The following is a 26869-nucleotide window of genomic DNA, read 5'->3' as shown; positions in this document are numbered from 1 at the left end:
AGGAATGCACCAGCACAATCAGTTTGTTTCTTTGTGAACTGTGACGAATTGTTAGCTGAATCTGTCCTAATGGAGACTGCCCCAGGGTTGTTCCACTGCAGGAAAAAGCAGAACATTATGCTTAGTTTTTAAAATGCACATTAGAAGTGAGACTTAACTGAGCAGTTTTCCCAGAAATCATGTATTATCTATTTAAATTCTCTAGACCAATGGGAAAGAAGAGAACACATGTAAGTGTGTGAGCATGTTCTCATCAGATTCTTGTACTTCAGCTCCTTGGCCAAAAACTCTGCTCTCCAGAGCCAGGTATTCTTGTCATTAGAAATATGGCACTTTATTCATTACAAGTAAAGAACTTGCCTGCTCTAAAATAAACATCAAAGCAGCATCTAGGAAATTTGAAAGAATAATAGTGCTAACTGCAATGAAAACCTCAGGCATGGGCCACTCTTACCTAAGGCCAGAAGCCAATTAGAAGACCGGCTCATTACTTTCTAAATTCTCTTATCATAGAAATGTACATATTCTTGGGATTAAAATAATGATCATTTGAATCTACAATTCCTGTTGTAAAAGCTCAGTATAAATACAACCATTTTACTCTTCTATAGTTTATATCACCATGAAAAGAAGATCAGAAAAAATTTACACTTTGAGGTCATGTTTAAATAAAAAGCAAGCACCATGCTTAAGAACTTGTGTTTTACAGAATGGCCAGCATATGCAGTTCCTTCATCTCCATGAAATGCTCATTTTAGTTTGTGGGAACTGACTGTAAGTATTTTCCATATCACACAGGACTGTATGTGCCATATTTGCCATTTGTCAGCCACCTGAAGGATATCTTTTCTTCAAGACAGGAGTGCTTGTTTTGTCAATATCTACTACAAAGTGATTGATCCATTGAAATTCCCAAGTCATTGACTTAGAAAAAAATAGAATGAAGATTTAATTTCAGTATTTTCTCAGTTGAAATAAAAAAAAAACAATCAAAGCACCTAAAAGCATGTGGTCTTGCAATAAGGGACCTCATTACCTGCAGCTTTACCACTCTTAGTAAATGACAAAGTATGACATTTATGCATTGCATGAGGAGTGGTATTTCAATCTTTATCACAATTAACAACTCTAACTCAGTTTTGGACCAGGAGAGAGGCTGACAAAGTCAAGACAAGTTAGCGTGTGACTATGAAGATAAATGGGGGTCTGGAGCACATAAGCAAGTGTTGTATTTGCACAAATTGAAGAGAGAGCAACCAGCAGACTCAGCTGCAGCCTTTCCACTGCTTAAAGCAGACATTTTAGAGAAGACCAAGTCAGAATCCTCGTGGCTGTACACAGTAAAATAACAAGAGACCATAATCAAGCTGCAGCAAGATACATTTCAATAGAAATAAGGAAGAACATTTTAAAAGTGGAGTAGTTAAGCACTGGAGTTGCTGAACAAGTTATGGCATCTCAATCCTTGGAGATAACCAAAAGTTGTTTGGACAAGGCCGAAGAAACCTGATCTAACTTTGAAGAGGAATCTGCTTAGAGCAGAGGGATGATCAACCAGAGATTCTGTCCAACCTCTATGACTCAGTTGATTCTATGAACCCTTGACAGAGAAAAAGATAAATTGGTTCAATCCCTTGCAAGTAAAAAAATAAAATCTCTACTTAGATTCACAGAGAACCTCGATGAATAGGGAATGAATAGTTTCCAGTCTCTTATTCAGAGCAGGATGGCTGTAGTTGGAAAGTATAGCTGCCCACTGAGGCAAGTAAAAAAAAAAAATTCAAGAATTTAAGAAAGCATGTCTGCAACAATCTTCAGTAACTGCATAGTAACTGACTACCCATTTAACATACTTTATAGCCTAATATCTCTCCGAGTTATTTTAAAAGACCAACCATTTCTAGCTTAATTGGCTTAATTAATGCTAATAGGATTCAGTGGTGAAACAGGCAACTACTGCCATGAAACTACAAAGTGCAGCTATGAGAAGAAGTGGGACTTAGATTATCTAGCAGACGATCACAATAGTAAGGAACTTCTAATTGCAGCTTCTGTCTGAGACACCAGGAAGAAGCAGAAAATCCCAGTGACTGAACAATAAAGAACAGTTCTGTATTGTGAACTAAGCCCTCCTGCTCTGGCGGCACTCTGTGCTGCAGAAGCCCTGAGCCCCCCGTACTTCTCAAGCTGGCGCAGCCTCTGGCGCAGCTCCTGCGTGGCGATGGGCAGCGAGATGTCGGAGGCGATGCTGGGCGTGGGCTCCTTCACCGACAGGTGGCTGGGGGAGCACGAGAAGTTGGAGGCCTGGAGGCTGGAGGAGCTGCGGCTCAGATCTGTTGGCCACTGCGGGCTGGCATTGGGAGGCTGACTCTTATCAGCTGGGTCAGTCTTTTTATCACTGTCAGTCACTGGGGATGCTGGAGCGGGCTTGTTTGGATCAGATGTTGGCGAGACAGGAACCTGAGGCTTAAAAGATGATTTTCTTGCATCTTTGGAAACAGATGGCCTTTTTACTTGGGCTGAGTGTTGATGATCTGGAGATCTTGCCGGCTTTTCAAGAGAAAGGACCTGGATACAGGAAAATACACATAATGTTACTATTCTGCACTATAAGAAACAGGAACAAATTACAAGAATCCTGGTTGGTGTCAAGTTGTAAAGTTAAGACTCTAAAGCAGGACCAAAACCATTCACAATTGCTAACTCAACACTATGAAATACTTTACATGACAAAGCACATCTCCACCTTCTTCATGGCAACTTCATTTCACAACTATGAAATTCTCCATTTATTAAGAATTATTCTCCTCATTATTCCCTTCCCATATTCTACCAACTTCTGGTGTAAATGCTATTTACTTTGCATTTCTAGCCATCTGGAAAGATATTCTGTAATTTTTTCTTCTACTCTTTGAAATTTAATTTTACGTCACAAATTTTTCTCATTAATTGTTCTTACTTTCTCTATTATAAGTTGCTTTAATTTATTAATGACACATAAGCAACAAAGTGCTTTAGAAAGAAAAATAGGAGAAGTGTGACAGTGTTTGCAAAGAGGTATAGTACCTTATTAAACTAAGTAATTTAGATCGAGAAAAAAGACAAACTAACTTGCAGGTTGCAAGTTTTGTTTTAAAAACTCCAACATGTCTGAAGGCTGGTTTGAATTTTTCCAGTACTATGCAGGTACTTCCCTTCCTTATACACTTTACTTTTTAAAACCATCAAAACCTCAGTTCCATTTCTAGATGGAGGCTCTTTCACTGATCTGTAGCCCAGTGGGTTCAAAAAGGATTTGAAGGAATTCAGATTCCAAACATGATTTCCAAACCTAAAACCACAGAAGACCTTGTTTTTGATTAATGCAGGTGACTATCGTTTCATTTTGAGCATTGTACAGTTTTCAAATGGAATTTGCTTAAATTAGAGGCTATCTCTGTGTACTGATAGCTCTGCACAACCAAGGACACTTGGCAGGTGACATCAAAGGAAATGTACTGGCTTCTTCAAAAGCTGGCAGACCAGGAGTCACCACAGCCCTAAATATGCTTTCAGATGTTTACAATGGGAAAGGTTTTAGAGTACCCTGAGTGCAATCTTCATGTTTATAGTGCTGTTGGGACCAGAGTTGCTCAGCTGGAATCGCTGATGCATAGTTAAATCTTCACTCTCTAGCAACTGGCTTAGAGGCAGCTTGAAGTTCCCCAAAGAACACTGGTGTTGCTCATCCCTCACCTGAAGGAACACAGAAATTAAGTCACTTTGTATCATCTGCTTTGTAAGAATTCAAATAAAGAAATTACATTTTTATTTAAAAATAAAAAATAGAAACAATATTGAAAGTAGTTTGTTCTTAAACCAAGTTTCCCTGATTTTAAGATTACTTTACATTGAAGGAGGAAAAAAACAAATATACTCAATGCCTCATTTCTTCAACTTTACCTTCTACAGCAAAAGTAAGACAGAAAAGTAACCACCACCACATCTACATCTACCAGACCTTTGAACAAAATAACTACAGGGTTTCCAAACTGTCTGTGTGAAAATTAATTCCCACAGCTATTAGAGGAAGAGTGATTAAGACAGTCCTCACTCATTTAGACTTCAGTCTCTTAGAACTATGTAAAGGACAATCAACAGTGTAAAGGAATACAGTATTTGAATAAAGTGAATACTTCCTTGGTGTGAGAGACAAAAGATTCCCAGTTCCAAACTGGTATATCAAATTTACTTTTGGATTCTTTTAAAATTTGAAAAGACAACCATTAACTATGTTATTCACGTGAGAGCCTGGTTATAGTCTTTCTTCCTTTTAGTAGTAAATGTAAATAAACATTTCATTGCCTGGTCTAAAAACAAAAATACTTTAAGTATAGCTTTAATCATGTTCATATTGCATTTAGTTTCATTTCATAACAGCCTTTAGTGTGTGACTTTTACTGCTGCAATATCTTAGAAAAGAAAGGTATCTGAAGAGAGTGGGACACATACCTCAACTTCAAGATCTTGTCTTTTGGGATTGTGTACAAAGAAAGTAAAATTTTCCTCCCACACTGGTTCATTGGTCTTGTATCTAATCTGAAGTTAAGAAAAAAGGAAGTGCACAAATTATCAAACAGTTTGTCTAATAGAGGTGGTGTCAAGAGATGAGCACATTTTTCATTTTGCCATTTTATTTGTGTGCAGAAAAGGGCAGCAAGGCTCGGGAAGGGTCTAGAGAACAAGTCTGATGAGGAACAGCTGAGGGAGCTGGGGTTGTTTAGTCTGGAGGAGGCTCAGGGGGACCCTTATTGCCCTCTACAACTCCCTGGCAGGAATCTCCCTGAAGAGACGCTGTAGCCAGGAGGGGTCAGCCTCTTCTCCCAGGCAACCACCGACAGGACAAGAGGACACAGTCTTAAACTGCACCAGGGCAAGTTTAGGCCAGACACTAGAAAAAAATTCTTCACAGAAATAGTGACTGGGCACTGGAATGTGCTGCCCAGGGAGGTGGTGGAGCCAACATCCCTGGAGGTGTTTAAGAAATACTGGATGTGGCCCTTTGTGCCATGGTTTAGTTGGTAAGGTGGTTTTAGGTCACAAATTGTAATCCTTGGCTGCTTGTTGCCAATTTCAGTTCTGGTGGCAGCTCAGTTTGTGTTTATGCACCATGGCTCAGTAGCCAAATGCCAAGCTCACAGACCTACCAAAGATGTGAAGACAGAGCCAAGCCTAGAGTAGGAACTCACCTTACTCTCCTGTGCCTTGTGTCCAACCGACAGCAAAACAAGTGGGTTGGGATTGCTGTTCATTTTCTTTCCTGACTGGTAAAGAAAAAGCAAAAACTTTGCCTTCAGAATAGAGCGAAACCCCTCCCCTCTGAAACTTAAATGTTTGCATCTTAAAAATACAAATCATATGCATTCTACTACATGCTTCCCTATTATTCTCAGTGTTTTATTCAGCTGGCTGGAATGGCAGACGGGCGAGTAGCTGGTGAACACATCAACATGAAGGCATCCAACTACCTGAATATGCTGAAGTAAAATGCTACTAATAAGCAGGAGTTTTAGACTCATTTCCATTTTCTTTAAATGAAACTGGTAAGATGCAAATTCTTATCTTTTAATGAGCATTACAATCCCCAAAGCTAATGAAGCATAGTTAAAACTGCAAAATGAATATTGCATGCAGATGGAAGATATGAAGAAAGCACAAACTCAGGAACTTTATATACAGTGCTGTAGAACTGTTAAATTGGATGTGGTATCCAACACTGATGTTCCCTACTTTTCAGTTTGGGGGAGAAAGAATATGTACTATAATGTATGTGAGGGATATTTCTACAGTTTACCAAATACTCTTTATTAGAGAATCAACCATCTGCCATATCTGAGCCTTGCTCACCAGCTGTATAGCATTACATCAAACTGTGAAAACAAACAGCAGTTTAGAAACAAATTATATATGCAAAGGAACATTCCAACTATATGTTTCTTTCATTAATTTCAATTTAATCTAACAAAAATTCAATTCAGAAAGAAAATTTAGACATGAAAGTTAATCATCTCAAGCAGGTGTTAATGCAGTTTAAAAAGACTAGAAAATGTAGGATACACGGTTACTTTGAGTTCTACCCTGTAGGAAAATCAGGTATATCAACAGAAAGTTAGTTAAAATCTTCTTAATGCATGTAAGGTCACAATTACAACCAAGCGATTCAAATATTTTGTATTTTTAAATTAAGAAAGTGCATAGTTTAGAAATATTTTTTGATCTGAACTTACATTTTGCACAACATACTTCCACTAATAATTCTCAACTTTAATGTGACATACTGCTTAGAACCATACTTTCCTTTAGAAATAAAGCTAAAGCACTCCTTTCTTGGATGAATGCTGCCTTTCTTTTTTTATAATTTTTAATAAAAAATATTTAGCTCTCAAATAAAGCTGAATACAAAGGTTTACAGGACAGAAAGAAAGCCATATTGCACTGCAACTGATGGTGTTTTAAAATGGTAGGTAACATTATCTTAATATTTCTTTGTCCACAAAATGCTGCCTGAAACTTTTTTCATAAAATGATGAAACTACAGGAGTTGACAAAAGACCCTGTCACTTATGCTGATATGTAAATAGGAATCATTTTAATTCCAATTAAGCAGGGAGCAATGTGCACACACATATAATGCACCTCTAACACCAGGTACTGACAGACTTGTTGATGGCCTATTAAAGTCTGTCCCTTTTCAAGTTCCTCCAGCTGAACATTAGCCCTTTCCAAGTTTGCCTACCAAAAAGCTGGCCTAAATTTCTTCAGCAGTCATATAAAAGATGTAAAACCTACTAAAAACATCTAGCAGGAACAAGATTATTGCAAACCAGCCATTCAGAGCTGAGTGATAAGGTATCACTGAGTATGTGGAAGATGTCTTAGCTTTCATGTCAGCTTCATTCTTTAGTTACTACTACAAATCAGTTCCCAGCACTTTTCCCCAGTCTTCTCAAGCAGCCTGCACTCCACCAATCTGATCTAGAGTTCAAATTACCACAGACCATAGAATTTTAACAACATCCTGACACTGGCTTCTTGAAATCAAATTCAAGTGAAACAGAATTACACTAAATATGTATCTGGCAATAGAAATCCCATCCAGTGTTGGAAGCAGAGTGTTGCAGGCATTCGTGCATTTCCAATTACTTTTGTGACCTTAAATGGATGACTATATTAATGTTACCTTCAGGGCTTTCTGAACAGCAGCCTTCTTCAAGCCATCAGGGTTAAATTCTAATGGATTATTCTTTTAAGTCAGGAGAGAATGAACATAGGAAGGGTTAATAAGACATGCAATGAAGCAATTTCACTAGGTTAATTAATTATGACATGACAACATAGGACAAAGCAGGGGGAAAAAATCAACCTAAAAAATACAACAAAAAACAACAACATCTTTCAAACAAAACAAGACAATGAAGGACCACCACCAAAAAAGGACCACCACCAACAAAAAAGTCTGACAAATTTTTTTTCCTCTTCTCCTCTGGATATTTTTATTCTGCTTTAAAACTAATATACCCAATTTCCGTCTGCTTGTATTTCTCTGCTCATTTTTTTTACCTTAATAGAGATAATTCACAAAATATTTTTATTTAATGCCTGATGCCCTATGAACTGCCTTCTTAAATGATCCTTTCAGAATTTGTTTGAGCATATTTTCACAACCCAGAAGCTTCTCTGATGATAAGTCAAGTAATTATGGAAAGGAGTCCTTTTATGGGAGAAATTACAACATCGAATTGATAGGGATTTATATCATTATAAACGTCAAATTTCTTTAAGCCTCTTCAGAAAAGTGATGTAAACACTGTATGCTAACTAGAATGAAGGTCTGCTACTTTATTCAGTTGAATGAAGACATGCAAATACACTAAAAATAGGAATTTAAACTGGTTAACTCACTGCTTTCCATTAAATATGGAAATTTCAGAATTTTATTTTAAGATTAATATACTGTTCTTTAAGTGACACAATAATGTCTAGAAAAAATTGCGTTCAATTAATAAGAAATCATTTCAGAAAATAAAATTTGGAAACAAAACAGACTTCAAGTTACTGTACTTATGGCTGGCTTTTTCTTTAGAGGCACATTTTTGTTTCAAGGAATAATTCTTTTTAGAAGCTATAGATTGTGGCAATAAATAATTGCATAATGGTCTTTTAAAATATTCTGGTTTATGAACTGGAACTGGTATTAATGCTTTGCCAAAAGAAATGCTTTCTGAAATTAAAATCTAAGTGACTAAAATTTGAAGAGATTTAAGCTTTATGCAGAAATATTATTTTGCAGTTTCTTTTGGGATGTCATATATTCCAGTTGGCCAAAATATTCCGAAGATTCCTGGCATCCTGCTTGAAAATTTCTATTTCAGAATAAACATACAATATCCAGGACAAAATCACAGAATATTTTGAGTTGGAAGCAATCTAGACAAGCAAGGAACATCATGTCTAACTTAAACTTGAGAGAACCAGAAATAAGGTTTGACTATTTTTTGGGGTATTTTTCTTGAACATTATATTTCTCAAAATAAAATCATGGAATTGTCCACAGTTATTTATCTGATACATTAGGAACTTAGTACTGTATTTACAGAGCGTCAAAGATGGAGACTGCCCACTATCCCTAGTTGAAACTAATTGAAACTAATTATTCCTCATTGAAACTTATGCTTAACTGTTTTTCATTAGGAAATTCTTAAATGCTCAACAGGTACATTCTTTGCTAGAGTTGAAGCACTGTTCCCTGTTTTCTGACAAAGATAAAAGTGTCACTTTGTTTGCAGCAATTGTGGATTCCCCATCCCTGGAAATGTTCAAGGCCAGGTTGAATGGAGCTTTTGAGGCTCCTGATCTAGTGCAAGGTGTCCCTGCCCATGGCACAGGGGTTGGAAGGAGATGATCTTTAAGGTCCCTTCCAAGCCAAACCCTTCTGTGGTTCCATGATTTATTTCCTGGGGCTGAAGTCCCTTTCTCTGCTAGCCGTGGTTGCTGTCTCTCCCATCATCAGTGCTGTGCTCCAGACCTTAAATTGCTACAGCCAAGATCAGGGCCCTGGTAATGGCTAAGAGAAGAAAAGGATTAGGCCATGCTTCTCACAGGCTGCACTCCTCTTTTCTACATAGATCACAGTGTTTTCTTTCATAACAATATGACACAGAATGACTACAAATCTCTTTCTGTAGAAAGATCTCTTTTCAAATCTCTTTCTATTCCCTTCCCACATTTATAAGGATGCAATGACTGTCCTCTACAGAGAAGTATCTCATTTTTTCAGATGGCATCTACAATTCGCCAAAATTATTTTGAATCTTAAACTGCAACTCAACTTACTGGACTATTTTTCCTTCCCATTTTCACCTGCATATTCAATAAAAATCTTTCCCTTCCTATATTATTATTTCAAGGGATTTTAGAAGTCAAAACCAAACCTATGTGATCATAGATAAGGGCAGGCAACCACTGCCTCTTGGATATTGAGCATATCTCAATTCCTCTGGAATCATAGCAAGGTAGGCCAAGAGGGACATCAGCTGGGGCAAATATGTTTAAGCCAGGCCTCAGGTTTCAAGGGAAGAAGCTGCAGGTCCATGAAGATGGTGGCTGAAAGGCTGGGAGGAAGGAGACTCGGAGGAGGAAAGGGGATACTCAATATAAAAAGGGAAAGTCTTGCTTTGGGTGACAAAATAGTCTTGGTATGGTTCTGAGTGTCTCTGCAGCAACAGGAAAAGAGGATGAGTTATCCAAGAAATACACTGATAATGGCACAGTGGAATTCTCTAGCAGCCATTGACATTTGCAGTAAATCCTCATAACAAACCCATAAATTATACAAGTAACAAAGTGGTTTGTTATTCAGCCACCCCTGATTCCATATGCTTTCGAGAATGACTCATTACTTCTTTAGACTCACTAAGTGTTGCTTGGGCTATCTCTGAGTGCATCCTCACCAAATAACCAGAAAACAGCCACTACCTGTAAGAGCTCATTTAAAATATGGATAATGTATAAATTACACAGACACCAAAACTGTTACAAACTATTGATTATCATAAAACTCATGTTACTTTTGGAAATTAACACAATTCTTTTAACTTCAGCTAAATCAGATTTACATGGGTGAATGTCTTGGTGTCACAAACCTAGATTTGCAGCAGTGAATAAACTATCTAGAAAGGAACAGAGATCACTCAGAATTTTTCTCTTCCCATAGGAAGTGAGCTCCCTTTTTAACACTTATGTTCCCAGTAACTCATGTTCCACATTCCATGTTCCAGCTTTCTTTGAACAGCTGCTGTTCCACTCTGCCTCACAAATCAACTCAAGGATTTGGAAAGTTTTGTCTGATTTCTAAATAAATGCTCTGTACAGACAACCTGTCTTAACATAAAGATCCTAAGATCGACAAAAACCATCAGGGCTACATCCTTAATCCAGCATTTTGATTTTTTTAAAATAACAATTAATTTAAAAATGTATCTGATATTTGTATAACTAAAAGAAACAGCAACTCCTTAACATTTTTAACACCAAGATGATGGAACTGTAGGTTATAAATGGCCTTTCTCATTCATTAATTTTTAAGAAGATTATAAGAAAGGTTATAACTTTTTAGACACTTTAAAATTAACCTCTACAGAGAAACTAACAGGATTTTTCTGGGCTTTGGAAAGGTGTTTTAAAATCAAGGATTATGATGTGGCCAGCCAGTTAAAGTTTATCTGCACAATCTCCAAAGACAAACCCACCTCTCTCTGGCAAAAAGATACTTATTCTGAACAGATTCTCAGTCTTTTTAAAGATACTAAGGTTGTACTTCCAGATTTAAGTGTAAGATACTCAGAGGCTCATCAGTTTTTAATAGCTTTGTAACATCAAATTCAAGAAAAAAGTATTACTTGTTAGTTCACCCTAGCCTGGATTCTCCCAACTACAGACTAATTTCCAAAAAAGAAAAGGAGGTTGGGAATTTGCAAAACAAGGAGCATCATGGAGTGAGATAGAATTTACAAGGGAATTTATAGTCTGGGAAGCACAAAGAACTGCACCCATTTTCAAAACAACTTGGACCAGTGTGGAGAGGCTGCAAGTTCTTACAAACATTGAGTGTGTCACCTTTTGAAGAAACTATCGGTTGCAATATTTATTATTTTAATTTCTTTGCAATAAAAGCCAACAATTAACCAGCACATAGTGTGCTAGTACAGTATTCATTTTATTTCTCAATGAATCAGCAATTTAAGTTACATGTAAAGAGCTTTTAGAACAAACTTATCTTGGGTTTTATCAAAAATGGTTAATTACTTACCCAATGATATGCTGATCAATGAAATTTAAGTAGCCTTTAAAATGCAATAAAAATAGCACAAAAACAATGCACACTTGTTGAAACCATGCAGGAAAACAAATTGCATGCTCTCATTCCACTAGAGTGAGTGGCTTTAGTAGCACTAATCCACACTCTGGCAGAGAAAAGGTACAATACAAACAATACCAGAGAACTCACAAATAGTGCTCTATAGAGTGAGGTAGTGTTTTCACAAAAGACTAGTCCAGATGCTCTCCTCTCTTTTAAGTATCCACACCCAAAGTTTCCCTCGTAGATACTCTTAGGAAGATGGAAATGGAAGGAGAAAGCAGAGTGATGGGATTGTGGCAGAATGAATGCATAAGCAGCTTTACTACACAGAAAAGTTAAGGAAAATAGTCAAAGGATTCCAAAGAAAACAGCAAGAAACAAAAAGTAAATATTTCTCATTACAAATAGTTTCATCCATTAAATGACTTTCTGTAGCCTAGCAAGGTGGAATGCTTTTTGAATTTTTTTTTATTAATTATTCAAATATATTAACCCACTTTCCAGGCTCACTCTTGGTAGTTCAGATTTATATGGCAGATCCAACTAATGTTTACTAACTTAGAGACCAGCCTTGTACACCATTTCTATTTCTTTTCCAGATCAATCATCCCAGTGTGCCAGAAACTCACAACTATGATGCAAAAGAAAGGCCTGTGTTGTGGTAACTCAACACTATAACTCCAACAAAACAAGGCTGAAGGCATGACCTAAAATGTACCAGTGATAAGCATTCACTTAAGGCAATTTTCAAGGTAATAAAAGTAATTATTCTTGTAGAAAATTTTTCACTGTAACGTTAAAGTGGTGCACAAAAGTCTTCAAACTATTAAGGGTCAGTGTAATTTTACCCATTCTCTTTAAATTCTCTCTTCTCCATAAATACAAGCAGTCCAAGAGATTAATTTGCTATTTCTCTACATAACTCCTACCACTGAACATGAGCAAGACATGAGAAACCAACAAATTTCATGTTTAGTCTTGTAAATATTGCTCCATATTAGAATCCTATGGCCATAAAAAAAGCTCTATTTACTACAATTAACAGCAGCTCATGTAGAAGCTCCATGAACTTTTCAGTTCTCCTGCATAAAAAACGTATTCCTGTGGCATTTCCCCCTATTTGACATAACTATGAAGCCTTTTGGTCTCTGGTTTTGGAAAATTTGATTTAACACAGTATCGTATTATTCTTTTGTAGTAAAGTTGTACATGGAATCTGCAATTGTTCTATGTTACTTTCTATTATATTCTTTACAACACTGGAAAGAAAATTACTTAAAGATAAATATTTAGTCATTTGTTGCAACTGCTTTTCTGGGCTGGCAGAGGAAGAAAAATGTAAGAGGATTAAACAGGTCCCACACTATGACCATCATTCTCCACCCACCCAGGCAATAATTCTTGTACTGTAGACAGAATATCAGATGCAGCAATAGGAAATTCGGGATGCTGTTCCCAAATTTCCTAATTTATCTGCTTTGTGCAAACAACCCCCCCTTTATGTGCCCTAAAGTTTAGAGATCTACTGATTAAATGCACTGAAATTAAAATACTGTCTGCAAAAATAGGCAGAAGTTGAGACTTGCAACCTCATCTTTCCAAAGGAAGGAGACAATGTTAGAGAAAGTTTGTTTAAAACAGACAATGTTAGAGAATATTTGTTTAAAACAAAAAAAAATAATTTATGACTAAGCCTCAGTATTTGCTGGAGAATGTAACAGAGAATCAGAGCTATGTGGAAAAGACTGGAACTGGTGTAGGAGAGAACTTTACACCACTTATTTTAAGCAAGAGGCTTTAGTGTATTTTACCAAACATTAACTTTGTGGCTGTTTCAGTAAAATTCAGTAGTTGAACAAGAAGATACATAAATTGGTTCAACTGAATCTAGTACACAAAACAGATGGCAGACAGACTTTTTCTATCTGTTGCAGTACTCTGAAACTGATGCTAAGCACACCATAATTCTATTCTGTTCCTGCTTACTCTCTACTGTAGCAATTCTATTTTTTTTTCTGCTAAGTTACAGATTTTGCCTGAATTCAATATACAGTGAGGTTAAAAAGGAAACATGAGGATTCCAACTCTATTCCAAATGAGTCTTTTTAGCTTTTAAAATAGCCTAGAAATAGCACTTCCAAACTCTGCTCTATACACCCTGGAACAGACATGAAATCACTAGTCAGTCATGTAAATTGTTTGGGCTACTGAGGTTTCACTTGTTACCACTAGGATTTAACTTAATTTTAACCTAAATTTCAGCAGACAAATCTGCAAAATGCATGCAAAAAAATCCAAACCTTCAAAACTGTATTCTCTTATTAATATTTTAGTCATCACTTCCAGAACCTCTCATCTAATGGCAATGCTGAAAACCAGCAAAACTCAGTTAAGTTTCATGTATCTCCTTATGGTAGGGTTAACTTTATTACTGCTATCAATTACAACCAGGAACAGTACTTTACTAACCTGAAAGAAACTCCAAAACAAGTTATTTCACAGTCCCATAGGATAAATCCATAGAGAGAACATGGTTTATTTTTATGTTTTGCACAAGCAAATAAATCACCCTGCAAAAAACAATCTGATAGAAATCTCACACAAATATTCTGGCACTGTAACATCAACTGCACAGGACTGATTTCATGGTGAGGACTTCAGTACCTTTAAATCTCCAGCAATACCCTAAGCCCAAGCAAGAAAGTTCACCTGAACTCATGGAAGTGGGTTGTTTCCCATTTAGTCCTTGAAATTCCTCATGCTAATCCCACATCATGTACGGAAAACATCTTGTAATAAAAACATGCAGCCTTTCAAGTCCAGGAAAGGAGCATTCTTTAAAGAAAAACCACAGTGATTAAAGAATAATGTTTTATTAAATATATAGCTAAATACTATGCTACTAAAAAAAAGTGGACCTTACATTACACGTCTTGAAAGGAGAGGAATTATAGAGAAGATGGCACAATGTGTGTTAGTAAAGCAGTGTCACACTACCAAGCAAGACATGCTGGGAGTACCCAAGAGACTCTGTGACAGGAGGCTATCCATGAGAACATAACTTACAGGCAGATTTCTTGCTGAGTCCAAATACAGAATAAGCAATGCAGAAGAAAGCCCATCATTAGCTTGGTCTTTATCAGCTCTAATGCTTGTTAGCACCTAAAACAAAAACACACTGTAAGCCTTCCTGGAAACCAAGTATTACTATTTCTGTCTCATTTCTGGGAAAAAAAAAAAAAACAAAGAAAAAAAAATCTCCCAAAAATCAAGCATTCACAAATTCAGAGCATGATGCATAAAAAGTAAGTTTTCAAGACTCATACAGACATTTCAAAACCATTTGCATGGAAATTTGCACCCCATTTCCTACTTATTTTTTAGATTGGACAGATTGTAGTATCATATCCATCTTCATCTCCCAGACTAAAGAAATGTCAGCAGATATTCTCAAACAGTAACATTAAGAGAAAAAAGAGAACCGCAAAAGCATTTGAAAATCTCATTTAAACCATTGACACTTATGACTGGTTTGAGATTTCTCAAGACAGACCGTTTGGAATAAAGCTACAGGTTTCTCCAAATTCACAGTAGCTAGAGATCTGGTTACATACTAAACAAATAAACAAAAAAGTCACAACAAAATCACCCCAAAATAATTAAGATTAGAAGGAAAGTAATGTATTCCTTTAATACCTTGTCTAGATTGTCAGCAGTTGGCATCAATGTGAGCCATTCCAATTTTAAATGCAACTTTCCTTTGGACACTTCATCCAAAGTAAACCACTGAAAATTAAGCAAAATAATGTGAAATAATCTGGCAAACAAATACATGATTGCAATTAGTTCTTCAGGACATTTAGGAAGCACTAAAGTCTGCTAAGAGTCTCTCAAAGCTGAAGTCCACATAACCTGAAAAGATCTGATCCATTAAAATGTTGTATTTTGCATAAAGTATTACAACACAGAATGATCAAACTACCCAGACAAACATTATACATTATATAAAAAAGCATCTTTAAAATACCAAGAAAATTCTTAAAGTTCTGTAAGGATAAACCCTGCACAAGGTTCCTATAAAATCTCTCTTACATATAGGACAAAAATTAGTCAGCCTATTAGTCTAACTATTGTCTTGCAAAAAAACTTCTCACCAAATATCTAAGGTACTATTTTTTGCATTTCCATAGCAGTAACCTTAAAACCTCAAGACCAACAAAGAATATCATTATTTTTCAGATTTGACCAATTTAGATAGCTCTTAAACCACTGTACTGATCATCAGGGCATCTATTTCTACAGCATTAAGATTATTCTTGCACATACAGGAACTATGCCCAGGAAAAAATAATCCAAGAACAACAACATGTACAACATATGGGTCTTGTTAAACCAAAACTGACTGAACTCCATTACCTCATCTAGAAGACGCTCCTTTTCAACTTCAATTAAATCAATCATCAAACTAGAAAAATGGAGAAAAAGAAGTAGTATTTTAGTCAAGAAATAAAAATCTAGCGCAGAACTCAAGCACCACCCTGTGCTTGCTGAGTATCCACCACTGAGATCAAAAGGGCAGAATATTATTCTTTTAGCACCTAAGAAAAGAAGGAGCAGGGAAGGAAAAGGCTGAGCAAAGAGGAGTGCAGGGTTTCAGGAAAATGCCTACACTAGAGCCCATTTTGTAACCATGAGGACAACTGGCACAATATAACTCACATATGTATGACCCAACTCTCAAAACAGAGAGCACATCCAAACTACCCACTGGCAACAGCACCCATGACCAAATTCATGCTTAGGCAGTGTCTGGGAGAATTCCAGTTCATACAAGCTAAAAATGTAGCAGGGGATGAATCTGCTAAAAACTAAACAGAGCAGACATCTGCATGCCAGTGCATGAACATTTGTCTGGCTTTTTATTTTATTAGTACTGATGTACACATTAGGTCACTTCCTCCTCCCATCACTTCAGTGTAAGATTAGGGAAGTGCAAAGAAAAAGAAACTTTTCTACTGCCTACTTCTTAATTTTAATGAGAAGTAGCTACTGTTTCTCCTGTTAAGAGAGAAGGAGCTGGAAAGGCAAGGGAGCTCTACTCTGTATGGAAAACAACAATAGGAAGTTCCAAAACTCTTCAAGAAATAAAGGTGACAAATTACTGGAGAAAGAAGCTGGCTAAACCCCTGAAATGTTTATGAGTAAACACACCTATGGCCTATGGAGTCAAAGAGTGGGTCATGTTTGTAAAAGCATTACAGTAAAATTTTTCTTTAATCAAATAGTTAAGATCAGCTCTTAAGAGGAAAAACAAACTTGAGACAGTCATTTAGAAGCTATGCAGATAAAGAAAATACAGAGTTATAAAATTATATTAACTTTGCCTGAAGAAAGAATAAAGACTTAGCTAGCTCACAGACATTAAAGAAGCTAGGGCACAATTCTGGGTACCCACAATACACAATACTCACCTGTTTTTTTCAGAAAAGATGTAAACATATAGATGTGTATATACACACCCAAGCACATTTGCACATAAATGTATTTACACATGAAATAGTAATGGAATTCCTTACTACCAAGATAATTTGTTTATAAATACAATTAGATAGCAGAACAACTGCAATAAAATAAAAATAATAACTGAAGAAAAATTACAATATTTAATCTCTTTCCAATACCTACAAACATATTCTCTATAACATTTACCTCCCCAGGAAGTCATCTTTATCTGGATCTTCATCAAAGAGCTCAATCTCTAGCTCCTGTCCTGGATGTTCATACACTAAGGCCTGGAAGTTCATTGAGAGGGCATTATCAGTAAAAGTGACCAGCTTGGGTAAATGGCGTAATAACAGTAAAACACTGAGCTGCAGTACCTTTGTACAATAAAATACATTAGGAAGAAAATGCTTTAAAAAATTGTAATTTAACGAGTAGAGCAATTTTAAGAGCTTTTCAGGTAAAATTTCTCAATGTTGGCTCTAAAAGCCCAAATTACTTTTTCAGAATTACTGATGTTCAGTCTAGACAAAAAAATCCCAATATATAAACAAAGGGAGAATTTCTGTTTTGTTACAGAACTTTGGGCTACTAAAGGAAGACATGAAGAAGCTCCTTAAGGACCCCCCCAAAACAACCTCTTTAACAAAAGAAAGAGGATATTTCTTCTTTTGTTTCTTCCGTAAAGAAGAACACACAACAAAGTATTTTCACTGGTTATACCTCATAAACTTCATTCCATTTTGGATTGAGATTTTCTTTGATGACTTTGCTTTGGAAAATTTGGTTGCCCACACGGATGATTCCATAAGGATCTGACTTTCCTTTGACAATCCCTTTTAGATAAGTATCTTTCCCCTCTAGATCCTGAGCTTCAATAAAGTGTATCCTTAGAACACCCTGAAAAAGGAAAAGATGAGTTTGCATAGTAATCTGAAAGCTTCCATGTCATCACAATTTACACAAAGATGTTTTATAATTTCCATTGCCATTTCCTTAACATGAAACTTATTTTGGACATACTGTAAATAGAAGATATCAGTGATGATCCACACACTCAACAGACCTAGCACTCAAGAGACTCCTGAAAAGAAAAACTGTCATCAGCCATCAGAAACATGCCAGTTACATCAAGAAATATCAGGTTTCTGGGAGTGAGTAGCAAAAAATAGCAACAACTGTTTAGTGAAGCACATTAATAGTAATTTTCCATGATCATATAAACACATGCTACTTTTTTTTATCTATGCAGTTAAACTAGATTGTAGGAATCTAGTGATTGTAAAAGTAATAAGTTTAGGATTAAAAAAAAAAAGAATAAAAAAAGAAATCGTTTTTTGATGTTCTTTTGAAACATTAACTTCCCAGAAATTGTTTATAAATTAAATCAGTTGTTATCAGTGCTTGAATTCACAGCAACTTGTACCAGTGCAGTAACTGTATTTTAAAATTCCTCCAGATTGCTTTGAACAGTTACTACAGAAGAAACTAAATGCCCAGTTATTGCTGTTAACAGAAACCTGCTTACCTTTGGTATAGGAAACCTCAGCTGAGCAATCTGCACTTCACTGACCAGGGGGACTGTAATTCTATTTGGAAGGACCAAGTAGTTGGAGATGATATCCAATATTATTGTATCTGATAAGCCACTGTTGGAGAAAAGAATCCTCAGTTACTTCAAAAAAATATTTCTTTAGCTGCTTAACAACCTAAATGGAGAAAATATTTGCCTGCCTGGGAGAGCAGAAGACACATCTGGTTTATAAAATTAAAATAAAGGATTCTTGCCCAAACGGCCACCAGGTGGAAGCAGCTGACACTGAACAGCAGAAACCACAGGGATGAATATAAAGCTCCCATTTCCCTGCCACAGCCAAATTTTCCCCTCACCCTTGCCTTTTGAAAGCAGCCTGGGTAAAAAGGAATTGCATAAGTGCTCTTGCCTCTAATGCATACAACGAAGCAGATGTAACTGTTTAATTACTTTTGTACTTCAATAATGTTTTATCTGTCCTTGCAAGTTTGGCTACCCCTTCCTGAATTGTTATGAAACCACTTGTCCTCTTGAGCAGGGAGGACCATCACTTAAACCACAGACACACAGAACACAATGTGTAAAACACAGTAAAACGTAGCCTAGGGAAGCAAAACTGGTTTTGTTCAGTGAAAAGGGAGTGGCAGTGCAACCACACTGGTAATGAATCACATAAAACCCAACCCCACACCCCTCCACAAACACAGGGAAGAGAACCATTTCCTAAGCTACAAGGTCACCCAGCTCAGGTCTGAACTGACAACAAATCACTGTCAGAGCAACAGCACTGGATGCACACACTGCCTACACAGGCAGAACACAGAACACAAGCAGCCAGGACATCCCAGGAGGATGCACAAAGCTTCAGAGAGATCATTACAGCAATACTTGAGATACTCTGAACTGCAGAGGGACATTCTCACTAAAGCTGGTGGGGCTGTGATTTCTCACCCTAAATAAATTCCATGATTCCTTTTTACAGTCTTTGTGAAATCAAGATGCAGATAATGTTTGATTACTTTGAACATTTTTTGGATGAAGCACTTCTGTGTGAGCACCTTGTGAAGCTTTCTAGGACTGAATCTGAAGCTGGGAATAGCTCTGACTCAGGAGCTAGCATATAAAAACACAAAAGCTGCAGTGAAATATGATATGTGTTACAGTTTCATTTGGAAAGAAAATGTAGTGGTGAGCAATTAACATTATGCTAGAGATGGGCAGCAGAACAAACCCATTAAATACAACCTGGCCCACTAAAAATGCACACTGATTTTCATGCCAGAGATTTGAAACCTGAGCAGCCTGCAAGCCCTTGGCTGCCCACTTCCACTGGAAATCCAGGTAACTACAATACATGATGGAACATGGCTGACTTTGTAATGGTACTCAGAACAACAGGAACAGAAGGAGCTCAGGGCTGCATCAAAATCAATGGACAGGTCTGTGCAGGCTTCTGGTTAGAAAGAAGAAACAGGGGATAATGTCAAGATATTGCTCAGAGGAAAAATGTTTCCTCTCAACTTCTGAGTTAATTCACGTGTGCCCTAAAGAGTCTTCCTTGCCCTCCCTTTCATGCAGAGCTTATCCAATCACATTTTAAGAGGTTGTAATTCTATGTTAACCCTAAGAAATTCAGTTTCAGTAAATCTTAAGATGAATACATGTTTTCTGAAGAGTAGCTTCGCTTAGCTATCATTTTAACATATTGCTTTTCAAACTTTAAAGTTTCATTTTGCCAAACATCTTGCTTTCAGTTATGCTCTGAAAGAAAACAGAATTCATTATTTTGTCAAGAGGTGACAAAAAATTGAAGATAAACATCTCAACCAGTCTTAACATTAAAAGAAAAACCAAACCCAAGCTGAAGTGATGATAACTACACAAGCAACAATCACACTTTTCAAAATTCAAGTCTAATAACAAAACTCTACTATAGAGACCAGGTAAGGTTTTTCGTTCTTGCTTTTCTTAGTGTCCCTACTTGGCAAAAAGAGAAAGCTCTGCCTTTATGCTCAGTCCCTTAAGACCAGATGACTAATGAGAAAACCAACTGACAGAAAGCAAAGGAGCTGTGCAACAAAAGCAATGGTACCAGAGTTTGCCCTGCTCTTCTCTAGTGCTTCCCTAAGATCACAAACTTTATGTGACCACAGGCATAAATAAACCTCCTCTGGACTAGCATAAGGTCCAGATTCAAATACAGCTACAGCAGATCTCCTTAAAACACAGCCCAAGCACTGGGAGGACTCACAATCCTTTATGCCAGAACCAAACCCCAACTGATTCCAGAGGTCAGTCTCATGATTTTATCCCAACATTACTACTTGAATTTCACAAAAAACACCTGAGAAAAATGAGGCTGTATTAATGAAGTTTCACCAAGTCTTACACAGAGAAACTGGACTCCTAGAAGGTAGCAGATACCCTAAATTTAAATAAGGAGCTGAAAAAAAACCACTGAAGATAGTATGCAACTAACTAATGAATTAAATGAATTCTAAAACAACACAATGTTTTCAAGCTGTTTAAATCTCATCTAGTGTTAGCCAGGTGGGGTGCACCTAGATGCAAAGCATTCTTCATGAATACAAGGCAAAAATGACAATCTTTTGCATTTTTTGTTATCTAAAGTAAGTGGTTTGATCTATGGAAAACAGAGACAAAACACTGCAAGCAACAGAGAAAGATGCATTAATATAAATGCTTATGTTGATGCAATATTAAAAGCCAGCTTCCTAAGATCATAAAACTTTAGTCAATGATTCTATGTACAACTAATTTTTCAGTCCAAGAAAGGAAAGAAGTGTAGAATGTTTCATTTAGTTTATTAGACTGTCTTCAAAAGCTCAATTTCATTGAAGAAAAATAACTGTTAGTTGCCTACTCTTTTGTATTGCTCTCTACTTAGCTCTACTTAATTTTTATCAATTTTTATTAGCTGTTTATTTTTCCTGTGCTATCTTTATTCATACTGCAGAGACAGCAAAATTCTGACTGCATTGAGTGTTTTCACAGTATCTCAAGCCACCCAAACATCTTCCCATCATCCACATCTCCCCCTGAAAGCACTTGAGTATTCTCACAGCCTGGCTCCTCCTCACACAGAGATTTTAATTCCTTCTCCACAAGCTATACTAATGATGGAATATGAATTACTTGTGTGTCCTTCTCCTTGTGGAGTCATATAGGAAAAGCAATGAAAAAATTGTTAACAGCTGACAGGGAAGCTTCCAGCAGCTAATGCTGAAATTCAATTAGCAGAAGACATTTGCAGACAGAGTACAAATAAGCAGTTCAGTGTGCAGCCAACAGCCACAGGATTATAAAGGTACCTGTGGTGGCAGCAATCTCCTGTTCATCATTGTTTATAACAACTACAATATGTCAAATTGTCAGACCAAAATACACAACTTATCTATACAGATAAGAAAAACAAATACAGCACTAAAGAAACCCCTTGGCAAGGCAGAGCATGAGTCACCCCAGTTACAGTTACTATAGAAACTATACCACGTCTAGGTGGCACTGGTTTGTGCATATGTGGCCAAGTTTGGTTGCTCTGGAAACCATAAACTTGAGATATTTAGCTAGACTTTGTTTACATCTGAGGTTTTATGTTTGCAGTCAGGCAAATATGTAGCAGGATGTGAGTCTCAGGAGCCTAGTAAAGTTAAGTGCTAAATATAAATTCAGTCATGTTGTATCAAAAAGGGGAATTATTACTCAGGAGCTGTATTTTGGAAGCCATTTTCTCTCACTCATCAAGAAAACCTCTCTCCTCAGAGACAGGCTTGAAACATGAGCAATTCTTGGAGCCATTAACCTACTTAATGCAAGTTCTAATTTCCAACTGTTCAGCTGGGATTCCATGCAATGGCTTCACGTGTCTAAGGGAAGCAAAACTCACTTCAGTCACGCAATTGATTACTAAGGGATTAATTTAATACCTAAATTCAAACTCCTGTTTTGAAACAATAAAAAATAATCCTAGAATCAGCAAACTCTTGAGAGTATGGGATCTAATAAAAGGAGTAGTCACAAAATCCAAGTGTGTATCAGATCCACCATTATTTCCTTTGCCATTGTCTCCATATCAAAAAGTCCCTGGGTAACTATTAAAACCTGATAAATATGAATATAATAATGGATTTAACTTTATCAGGTTTATAATGATTGAAAGCAGCCTAATTTGCACCTCTATTGATGCTTTTTAATTTGGGATTTTATCATGTGGTATTAGGAAAAACTCTGAATAAACTAAGCTATTTTACAGCTATATACAGTCAATATTTTGGTACTCCACTTGATCTTCAGATAATAAACTGAAAGCTTTAAAAGTAAACACTTGAAGATATTAGAAACTTTATTTAGTTTGAATAGTCTTAAGGTATTTCTCACTACCTTTACACAAGCAAATAGAGATGGATTGGCATACAAAGCCAAGAACCAAGATGTCATAAACCCACTGGCATGAAAGGAAGGCTCTGATCATAGGACATGGCAGATAGGAAATTCACAAGATTCTGAAAAGGCTGAAAACACTAAAAGAAGTACATTATAAATTACATTTTCGAAGTATTTTTAACAAGACCTACTAGATATATTTTTGGCATACTTTGACTTGTGGTGAAGTCACTACCTTCTGCAAATTGAGCAATTTCATATAACTCTACATTACGAGAGAACTGCTCAGAGTCATCTAACCTAGAAACTATTCAATTGATGGTCTTGAGATTTTCTGGGCTTTACTGGGGTGCAGATATATCAAACACTGCTTTAGGTATACTCACTTCAGTCCTGGAACATCCAGAAGATTGGTCAGTCCAGTCCAGTTAATTTCCAAAAGCTGTCAATTGGGGATGACAGAAAAAAAAAAAAAGAAAAGCAGCTCAGAATTAGTAACACTGAAGAAATAAACTCAATTGTTACAGATTCTGATCAGTGGAGAATTAACCAGTTTCCAGGATTTTCTTAAACAAACAAAACAACTCTCTTCCATTCTTAAGTATTTTTAGACACATTTTTTAAAAGTTATAAGAAGTTCCACCATTCTCTTATCCATTCCTCATAGAAATATACACCTCCAATAGACACAAATACACAGGATCTACTCCGTACAATCCATATAGAATAATGAATGTGGTTCTATTTTCTGGAGAAATATTTCTGGAGTCACCATAGACCTCTCTTAACATGAATTTGCAAATTACAATAAACTGAAAAAGAATCCCACGTGAGACCAGGAAAATAAGAGATCTAGAAGACACAGCCAACAGAAAGAATGAAGAATTGGGATTAAGAAGGTGGCAGGAAGATGTGATAACAACTTTCAAACATAAGAGGCTGTTTTCAAGGCACAAGTTCATTCTATCACCGATAAAGAAGAAAGGTATCAACAGGATTAAGTATCAAAGAGAAAAAAATCCTCAGAAATAATTAAAAGGGATAACTCATTGCTAGGTCATGCATACTTTCTTCATTGAAAATCTTTGTAGAATATTATGCTGTATAAAGGTACCTATTCTGTTTCAAGATTGCTGGCATTAGAAACTAATTTAAAACATCTTTTTTGATCCTATAATATTCTAATTCTACATAACAAAACCAACAGACCTGAGTTCCCTTAATTCTCTCGTCACTGAATGATTTCAATTAACTTCACAGAAGTTACCAGAGTATTTAAGCAACACATAAACCCAAACCCAGTTACCACCATGTTTCCAAATCCAACTCACTCAAAGTATAACTGCATGAGAAAAGGATTTTGATATTCCTCAGTTAAGAAACTAATTGTAGCAGTTCAGCTAAATGCTAAAACAAAACAACAAACCTCTGCAAGAACAAATGTTGTATATTTTCAGAAACAGACGAGAATCATCACCCTAACTTCACTTTATTTTTTAAAAATAGCACATACCATTCTTTTACAAAGAATCTATTAATAGTTTAATTAGTGATTTCCTTTCCTTTGTGAATACTTCCAGTAAAGATAAGACATAATAGCTTAACTCATATAAGGAATACTGTATATTATTTAATATACTTTATTAATGGTAGCAAATAGTTCAACAATATTACCTATGAACAATATTACCAGGCCTACCTGTAACAAACAATTAAGCAGGGAAAAAGAAAATCATTATCCTTTCAAGGAAAAAAGTGAGATGTAACAACCAGATATTCCAGAACAAAAGGCAACACAAATCATGGGGCCTAGTGCAGAATCTACATGAGCACCATACCCCTGCCACAAACAGGGCTCAGGCTATCCTGGGCATCATGAAGATGATTTAGGGGCTGGAACATGATGTTATGAGGTATGTCTAGTACCTTCATTATTTTTGTGGCCCTCCACTGGACTTAATTCCAGCATGTCCCTGTCTCTGCTGTACTGGGGATCCCCACACTGCACTCCAGATGTGCCTCACCAGTGCTGTGCAGAATTGAAAATCGCCCTCAACCAGCTGGCAACGTTTCTCCTAAGGCAGCCCAGGATGCTGTTGGCCTTCTTTGCCATAAATGCATGTTTCTGACTTCTCCTTTCTGTCCAACTGATCAGCCTGTATCCTCTTCAGCAAACTGCTTTCCAGCCAATCAGCCCCCAGTCTGACATGGGAGAAAGGGCTATTCCTCTCTATGCACAAGATTTTACATTCCCATTTGCTGAACTTCATGAGATTCCTGTTGGCACATATCTCCAGCTTGTCAAGGTCCCTCCAAACAGCAGTGCAACTATCAGGTGTATCAAGCACTCCTTCCAGTTTTAAGCAAGCAAACTTGCTGGGAGCACACTCTGTCCCAGCACCCAGGACAGCCCTGAATTTGTGCTGGCCCCAGTTTTTATACCAGGTTAAATCACTACTGATGGTCCTCCAGCAAAACTTCATGTTGCTGACCCCAACTCACTGAGCCTGAAGAGTTTAGCCACTTTTCAACCAAGCTGCCCATCTACTCTGTACTCTGCAGTTTACCTACGAGGATGTTGCAGAAGGCTGTGTCAAAAGCTTTACTGAAGTCAAGGTAAGCTGTATCCATGGTTCTTCCCTCATCCACCCAGCCAGCCTTCTGATCACAGAGATTATTGCCTTGGTTTCCATGATTTCCTGCTCATCCTCCTGGCTACTCCCAGTCACTTTCTTGTCTCCTCAACCTTACCAGCAGGAGGGAGCTCACCAGCTGAGCCCCTGTGCCCTTGAGCTGCCTCTGGAGCCACACTGCAGTCATGTTTCATGTTTTCCAGATCTCTCCTGAAGTGGTGCTGATCCTCATGTGGAAGAGCAGCCATGGGTAATGGCCTGAGGCCAGACAAGCTGTAACAGTTGGCAACGTGGCTGAACCTGAGGTCCAGGCAAGCACAAACCTCAAGAGAGAAGAGGTCAAGATGGCACATGGGGCCAGGAGTCTCTGAGAGTGACCAGCTCCCCCTTTCTCCTGGTGCTTCAGTGCAGTTCAGGCTCTGCTGGCTTGGATGCTCCCAGGCCCTCCTCTGCTACACTGGCCCCAAATCTGTTCCACAGCTGCAAATCTGCAGATGGAGTAGGAGTCATCTTCCTTGGGGCAGAAAATTCCATCTTTCCCCATCATGGAATAATTCCACCCAGTAGTTTCTCCAGAATGTCAGAGATTCTGTTTCAGACATCCCCTCTCTACAGAGAGTCACGTTATGTGAGGAAAACTAAACTCAGACCAAGCCATCTACCTGATCATTTACATTTGTTATGGATGAAACCAGACTGCAAGAATCTAAAGTGAAAAAATTCTTCAGTAGTTCTACAGAGATTGCTGACCTTCTTGACTGATTCCTTCTTTAGGTGAAAGCACAAAGCTATCAGCGGCTACAGGACCACTTTGTATTCAATGTCTTTTTTTAATTACCTCATTTACAACTAGTTTTGCCCACTATTAGAGTACTAGCAGGATTTTACTGAGAAAAGGTTAATGTTATTTATGAAATACTAGCAAGGCTAAATGGAAGCAATACTTTTCAGAAGAGAGTAATTTCTTAGCTACAGCCCATACTGTATACTGAACAGTCTTTTTTTTTTCCTTTGAGGTGCTGTAATTTTTTTTTCTACATGATTATCAATTCAAAGCTATGAAGTTTTAAATTTCCAAATGTAAAAAACCCCTTGTTGAAAATAATTGTTGCAAAATGGGTTCTTTTACATTGGTATGCAAGCTTTAATTGTACAGTTCTACAAAAACAAACTATGAGGTAGAACACAGAACATTTTCATTCAGGAAAACTTTAAAAATTAATTGTGCAAATTATTAGTATATGTTCTCAAATCTCCTCCTTATCTTAAATCTGAAAAAAAAAAGTTAAGAAATAAATAATTGAACCAGGATGAAAATTCCAACTTAGTGTTAATAATTTCAGTTTTATACTACTTCCGCAATCATGCAAACCCACAGATGTTTAAGTAATATAGCAA

At 36.9% G+C, this 26869-nt stretch overlaps 1 protein-coding gene across 1 annotated transcript in view; it reads right to left on the bottom strand.

Annotated features, from left to right (window-relative positions):
- Positions 1 to 26869, bottom strand: part of ESYT2 (extended synaptotagmin 2) — a 52324-nt gene that overhangs the window by 6439 nt on the left and 19016 nt on the right. Inside the window, exons 7-19 of the mRNA XM_031061725.1 lie at positions 23225 to 23280; positions 18429 to 18549; positions 17624 to 17800; positions 17108 to 17190; positions 15815 to 15863; positions 15095 to 15184; positions 14465 to 14560; positions 7220 to 7282; positions 5229 to 5303; positions 4492 to 4578; positions 3586 to 3735; positions 2180 to 2568; positions 1 to 95 (exon numbers count right to left, since the gene is read on the bottom strand). Of these exons, the coding sequence (XP_030917585.1) occupies positions 1 to 95; positions 2180 to 2568; positions 3586 to 3735; positions 4492 to 4578; positions 5229 to 5303; positions 7220 to 7282; positions 14465 to 14560; positions 15095 to 15184; positions 15815 to 15863; positions 17108 to 17190; positions 17624 to 17800; positions 18429 to 18549; positions 23225 to 23280 (1531 nt within the window). The remainder of the gene's footprint in view (positions 96 to 2179; positions 2569 to 3585; positions 3736 to 4491; positions 4579 to 5228; positions 5304 to 7219; positions 7283 to 14464; positions 14561 to 15094; positions 15185 to 15814; positions 15864 to 17107; positions 17191 to 17623; positions 17801 to 18428; positions 18550 to 23224; positions 23281 to 26869) is intronic.

Source organism: Geospiza fortis, unplaced genomic scaffold, assembly GCF_000277835.1.
Source record: "Geospiza fortis unplaced genomic scaffold, GeoFor_1.0 scaffold282, whole genome shotgun sequence".
NCBI classification, from domain to species: domain Eukaryota; kingdom Metazoa; phylum Chordata; class Aves; order Passeriformes; family Thraupidae; genus Geospiza; species Geospiza fortis.
The sequence above is the reverse complement of the archived record's forward strand: the minus strand, read 5'-3'. Positions and strand labels throughout refer to the sequence as shown.